The sequence below is a fragment of the Mastomys coucha genome, unplaced genomic scaffold (assembly GCF_008632895.1).
Source record: "Mastomys coucha isolate ucsf_1 unplaced genomic scaffold, UCSF_Mcou_1 pScaffold15, whole genome shotgun sequence".
In the NCBI taxonomy this organism is placed as follows: domain Eukaryota; kingdom Metazoa; phylum Chordata; class Mammalia; order Rodentia; family Muridae; genus Mastomys; species Mastomys coucha.
The window spans coordinates 10,797,151-10,803,652 of NW_022196897.1; the positions used below are offsets into that span (position 1 = coordinate 10,797,151).

The 6,502-nt window shown below is 39.7% G+C and overlaps 1 protein-coding gene across 5 annotated transcripts in view; it reads left to right on the plus strand.

Moving 5' to 3' along the window:
- Positions 1-5,633, plus strand: part of LOC116089774 (putative ankyrin repeat domain-containing protein 19) — a 54,957-nt gene extending 49,324 nt beyond the window's left edge. Inside the window, exons 10-12 of one of the 5 annotated variants that reach the window (XR_004118468.1) lie at positions 2,774-2,888; positions 3,308-3,378; positions 5,161-5,177. Coding sequence is in view for 4 of the 5 variants with exons in the window: in XM_031369192.1 (XP_031225052.1) it covers positions 3,308-3,378; positions 5,161-5,217 (128 nt within the window). In the remaining variant the exon portion in view is untranslated. Of the gene's footprint in view, positions 1-2,773; positions 2,889-3,307; positions 3,379-5,160 lie in introns of those variants that run through there. The other 4 variants (XM_031369194.1, XM_031369195.1, XM_031369192.1 and 1 more) reach the window with 4 other exon arrangements.
- The last annotated feature ends 869 nt before the right edge of the window (positions 5,634-6,502 follow it).

Genomic DNA, 6,502 nt, shown 5'->3' on the forward strand with positions numbered 1-6,502 from the left:
TAGCTGTTTACCTGTGTTTTCCTGTATTTCTTTGAGGGTGCTATTTATGTCTTTCTTAAGGTCCTGTAACAACATCATGATAAGTGATTTTAGATCTGAATCTTGCGTTTCCAGTGTAATGGTGTGTCCAGGACTTGCTTAGGTGGGAGAATTGGGTTCGGATGATGCCAAGGTTTGTGTTGTTTATTTTCTTACACTTGCCCCCCGCCATCTGGTTATCTTTAGTGCTACCTGCCCCTGCTAAATCTGACTGGAGCCTGTCCTTCCTGTGATCCTGGTTGTGTCAGAACTCCTCAGAGTCAAGCTGTCTCTGTGATCCTGTGATTCTGGGATCCTGGGATCCTGGGCTTATTAGAGTACCTGGGATGGAGCTTCCTCTGGGTGTTGCGGGACTGGCTGCGGAGCTTGCACCCAAGGTCTGCTCAGGACATCAGCCCAGAGAGACCGGAAGGAACCCTAGCCACTGGGCTGGCAGAGTTCCTGTGTGCCTGGTCCCGCTGGTCCCAGTTACTCCAGGTGTTGAGACAGATGTTGCATCTTCCTCACCTCTGATCCTGGGTGTGTTAGAGCACCTGGGAGTGGAGCTTCCTCTGGGTGTTGTGGGACTGGCTGTGGAGCTTGCACCCAAGGTCTGCTCAGGACACCTGCCCAGAGAGTCTGGAAGCTTCCTTACAGATTTTTAAAGCACCCATAGCATTATTTATTCCTCCTCTCTTCTACCTCTATGCAGTCTTCCAGCTCATTTCCATATTGCACCCACCTCAGTATTTCACATTTCCTTTTCAAAACACCTGTTTCCTACTACCCTCTCCCCAGTTTGAGCTTCTTCCCCATGTCACTCCCTGCTGTGGTCCCTTTTAACCTGCCTGAGTTGTGCAGTTACTCCAGGCTATATATCACATGTAAAGACTCCAAGATAGGAATAAGAACAAAATTGGCATTGGTCTTTCTAGGTCTGGCTCACCTTATTCAACATAATGTTTTTAGTTCCACCTATTTTCCTGACTTCATTTTCCTTTACAGCTGGATAGAATTCTGTAATATATGTATCATGTATTTATTATTGTTATTTGAACAATGTTTAAGTAGTTTCCATTTCCTAGCTACTATAAATGGAGTGGTAGTGAACATGACTAGGCAAAAATATGCAGAGTAGGGGTAAGTGCTTGGGATAGAATAGCTGTATCATATAAGTCCATGCTTAGCTTCTTACTGGATCACCACATCAATTAGCAGAATGACTGTACCAGTTTGAAATCCCACAGAGAAAGAATGGAGGTTCCCCTCCTACCAAATCCTTTCCAGTATTTGTTGTCTCTTGTTTTCTTTTTTCTTTTTTTTAAAAAAGGTTTATTTATTATATGTAAGTACACTATAGCTGTCTTCAGACACCCCAGAAGAAGGCATCAGATCTCATTACGATGAGCCAACATGTGGTTGCTGGATTTGAACTCAGGATCTTCAGAAGAGCAGTCATTACTCTTAAGTGCTGAGCCATCTCCCCAGCCCCTTGTTTTCTTTTTTCTTTTTTTTTTAAAGTTTATTTGAGAATTGTTACATTTGCCCAGAAACAGTCTCCTGAGAGGGAGATGATGTCTGTAAGTCTCAATCAGACCATAACACAGTTACAACAGTTGCTTTGTAAGAGAAATCCAGGGTTGTGGGTGAAGCAGCTGGGAAACTATTCAATGGAAGATAGTGGCAGCATCTTACCATACTTTGTCAAAACTCAAGCTTTCTTCATTTTTTTTTCTATTTGTCAGGCCCTGCATAGTTTTGTCTTTTCTATTCCTTATTATATAAGAAAAAAATTAAAAAGCTAATTATGTAGACCCCTTCTGAGTTCAGTTTTATAATAAAAATGTTTGAATAATTAGACTTTTATATTCTTTTTAATGGATATTTTAGTTATTTACATTTAAAATGTTATCTCCTTTCCTGGTTTCCCATCTGGAAACCCCTTAGCCTATGCCCCCTCTCCCTGCTTCTGAGTGTGCTCCCCCACCCTGGCATTCCCTTACACTGGGGCATCAAGCCTTCACAGGACCAATGGCCTCTCTTCCCATTGATGCCCAACAAGGCCATCCTCTTCTACATATGTGGCTGGTGCCATGGATCATTCCATGTGTACTTTTTGGCTGGTGGTTTAGTCCTTGGGAGGTTGGGGGGTGGGCTGGTTGGTTGATATTGTCGTTCTTCCTATGGGGTTGCAAACTCCTTTAGCTCCTTTAGTCCTTTAACTCCTTTGGGGACTCCCATGCTCAGTCCAATTGTTGGCTGTGAGCATCACCCTCTGTATTTTCCAGGCTCTGGCAGAGCCTCTCAGGAGACAGCTATATCAGGCTCCTTTCAGCAAGCACTTCTTGGCATCTGCAATAGTATCTGGGTTTGGTGACTGATGGGATGGATCCCCAGGTGGGGCAGTCTCTGGATCGCCTTTTCTTCCATCTCTGTTCCACACTTTGTCTCCATATTTCCTCCCATGAGTATTTTGTTCCCCCTTCTAAGAAGGACTGAAGCATCCATACTTTGGTCTTCCTTCTTCTTGTGGTCTGTGAGTGGTATCTTGGATATTCTGAGTTTTGGGGCTAATGTCTACTTATCTCTGACTGCATACCATGCTTGTTCTTTTGTGATTGGGTTACCTCACTCAGGATGGAATTTTCTAGTTCCACCCATTTGCCTAAGAATTTCATAAAGTCATTGTTTTTAATAGCTGAGTATTACTCCATTGTGTAAATGTACATTTTCTGTATCCATTCCTCTGTTGAAGGACATCTGGGTTCTCTGCAGCTTCTGGCAACTATAAATAAGGCTACTATGAACATAGAGCTGGAGACAGATGATGGGGATGCTGACCTGCCAGCCTGGTAATTAGTGACCTCCAGGTATAGAAAAAAAATGCTGTGTCAAAAACCTGGTGGATATCAGTGATGGAAGACTTTAACATCTTGATGCCACATATGCATGCACTGTTGTTCACATCATTCCAGGCTGGACTTGTTTTCCATTATATCTTACAATACAGTTTAAAATATATTTCCAGGAAGTTCACTTTTTTTGGTGAATGAATAGATCTTTGGGTGTTTGCATATCTCAAACATGGCAGCATTCAGGGTATGTCTGGGAGACATAGTGATATTTTGCATAATTAGATATTTGTCTTAAAAAAAAGGAAATATTCTTTTCAAATGACTTTTAACTTATTTGGGTAAAATTGTCTCTGATTTCAAAATGAATTCTATTGGTGGTAATAAAGATAATTATTTTTAGGTAATTGGTATTCATAATTTATTGTAATTATCAGAATCTGAACTAGAGGTGGTCTCATTAGACGAGGAAATCAATTGCAAAGAGACTATAAATAATCCACAACAGGTATGTATGTATTTAAAGTTAAATTGTCAATAATACTGTTTTTAAAAAAGATTTATTTATTTATTTCATGTATATGAGTACATTGTAGTTGTGAGCCTTCATATGGTTGTTGGGAATTGAATTTAGGACCTTTGCTTATTCCGGTCAACCCTGCTCACTCTGATTGGCCCCACTCGCTCAGTCCCTGTTTGCTCCTGCCCAAAGATTTCTTTATTATTATACATAAGTATACTGCAGCTGTCTTTAGACGCAGCAGAAGAGGGCATCAAATCTCATTACAGGTGGTTGTGAGCCACCATGTGGTTGTTGGGAATTGAACTCAGAACCTCTGGAAGAGCAGTCAGTGCTTTTAATCACTGAGCTATCTCTCCACCCCTAACAATACTGTTTTGCTTTAAGACTTTAGCATAAGTTAAAAGAAACTAACCAAGCATTCTGCCAGCTAGACAGTTAAAAATGCACTGCTCACTTTTATCTGGTTGTTTAGGACAATAGTTTCTGACTTGTTCTCTTTCTTCTGGATCCAAAAGAACCCTAATAATGACATTGCCATATTATATCTATAGAGTCTTAAAATACTGACTTCTCAAATTAAGAATAAGCCTATTGGTCTGATTAACAAATTGTTGTGTTCTATGAATACAATTGGATTTCAAAATTAGGTAAGTGTAATTGTACATAGAGTACAATATATGTTATTACTAGAATAATAATTTAAATTACCCAAAGTTCAACTTTTCAGCTGGGTCACTTTAAGCAAGCTATACTGGACCCTTTTGGTGATCTTTCAGCATAAAAAGATTTTCTCCTTTAAATTTTATGGCACTGTGAAAAATGCAAAAAGAGAGGCTTTGTCATCATATCATTATGACAACTGGGACTTAGGTTTCTCTTGTTGTGTCAAAACCCCATTACAAAAGCGTCTCCATGCGGGGAGGACTTGTTTTAGCTTACAGTTGTGTTGTAGCTGATCACCAAGGGAAGTCAAGGCAGGATCCCAAAGCAGGGACCAGGAGGCAGAGGCTGTGGAGGAATGCTGCTTACTGGTTTTTTCTCATTGGCTTGCTCAACCTGGTATTATTATACCACCCAGGACCACCTGCCCAGGGATGGCACCATTCAAAAGTAGGCTATGCCCACCTACATCAATCAACTATCAAGAAAATGAACACATGCACAGACTTGCCCATGAACCCCAATAGAAGCAATTCCTTGGTAGGAGCTCTGTTTCTAGAGGACCCTAGCCTGTTTCTAGTTGATGAAATTAGTAACTAGAACACAGAATTTCTTCACAATGTTTTTATTCTGTGTAAAGAGTATTGTTAATAAAGTTGGTAAAATGTATCTGCACAGATTCTTCTTGTATCCTTAATATACAAGCTACTAGTTTTTATGTTTTAAACTCTCTATGTGCATTTTAAAAATTGTATAGATGTAGTCTTTTATAGACATCTGAAATTCAACTTCTTTCCCACAGTGTTTATCTATAAAATAGTAATTCTATAAGGATTCACCTCCCATGTCTTTAGACTTTAAATAGCTCTTCAAGTGGCCTTCAATTGTAAGCTTAAGTAGACCCCAATGATTTAGTCCCTGCTTCTACTGATATTGTGGTGAGGTCACCAGTTTGAAAATATTACCAAAAGGAAATAACAGTACAGTCAAGGCAGAAATGACTATGAGTGTAGGGATGCTTGATGGTGAGTGACACACACACAAATGACAGCAGTGTCATAATTAGTTCATTCTATTAAAACCATACATATTTTTTGTGACTAACAGAACCCAGGACAACAAAGTACACAGACAGATTCTGCCACTGAAAATCGAAGACCATAGTTACCAAGACTCCTGAGAGCATGAAGCTGGCTACCACGAAGAGCTGAAAGAGAAGAGACATAAATATATGATTAGAACACATCTACATTAAACAGGCATCGAGGAACATGATCAGGGTCTCAGGGATGCTCTGTGGTGAAGGAAACATTTTAAATACATGACTAGAACACATCTCCATTAAACAAGCATCGAGGAACATGATCAGGGTCTCAGGGACGCTCTGTGGTGAAGGAAACATTTCAAGGAACTCTTTCAATGTAGCTCCTGCTCTCAGTCGGAGAAGAAATCTGGACCTGGCTGTGGGCATGCTGTGTGATCCTTGTACTCCCTTAGTTCTTCAGTCTTAGCTTTATAAAGTGAAAAACCCTCATATATAGCAGAATACTTGTAAACATGAAAATAAAAACTCAAATTGCTTTGTGCAGCTTTTATTGATAGTCAATGGTACTATGTACTAATTAAAATTATCTCTACAGAGTATGTTCAGTAGATACCTACTTCAGAAGGATTTCTTCTGAAATATTTATTCCTTCAGTGTGGGTGACCGGCCAGCGGGCCCACACTCTGTGGGTGCTCTCGGACTGGAGATTTATTGAGTACCTGTGAAAATAAGTGGGTGAGAGAGACAAAGGAAGACACCAAGTAGCTTTATCAAGGTGTGTCTTTACTTGGGGGGAACTGGGTTTATATAAGAAGGCAAAACCGAAACCACAATCTATCATAAACAACAGACCGGAGGAAGGAACATCAAAGACAAATCCGACAAAGGTGAGATAGCTGTCAGCAATCTTTGATCTATGGCAGTCAGGCATTTGCTCCACAGGTGGCATCCACAGTCCTGGGACAGTGAGAGTTTCCCTTGTGAAATTCTCTGGGCTAAGGGGGAGAGAGTCCACACTTCAGTACATAGCATGTTGATTAAACCATCTAGAACAGAGTATAGATAGTTCTTTGCTAGAACAGTTTTATGCTAGAAAGCAAGAAACTGAGTTGATCAAAAATCTTATAAACATTTGTGGATTCAAAATGTTTTTATAATCTAAAACATTTAGATCTAACACATGAGTTTAAGGAAAAACCACAGGGCTTTTTCACTGTGGAAAAGGTTGTTTTTAATTATTTACTAATTACAACACATATGCTTTCCTTTTGTGAAAATGATTGTTTCCTTCATATATTAGATGTCAGCCATACCATGTACATCTATTTAGTATATTTTGAGTATGTCTTTTATTTGATAGAGTGCATTATTGAAATGAAAGGAGAAGATTCTAGCTTTCATCTT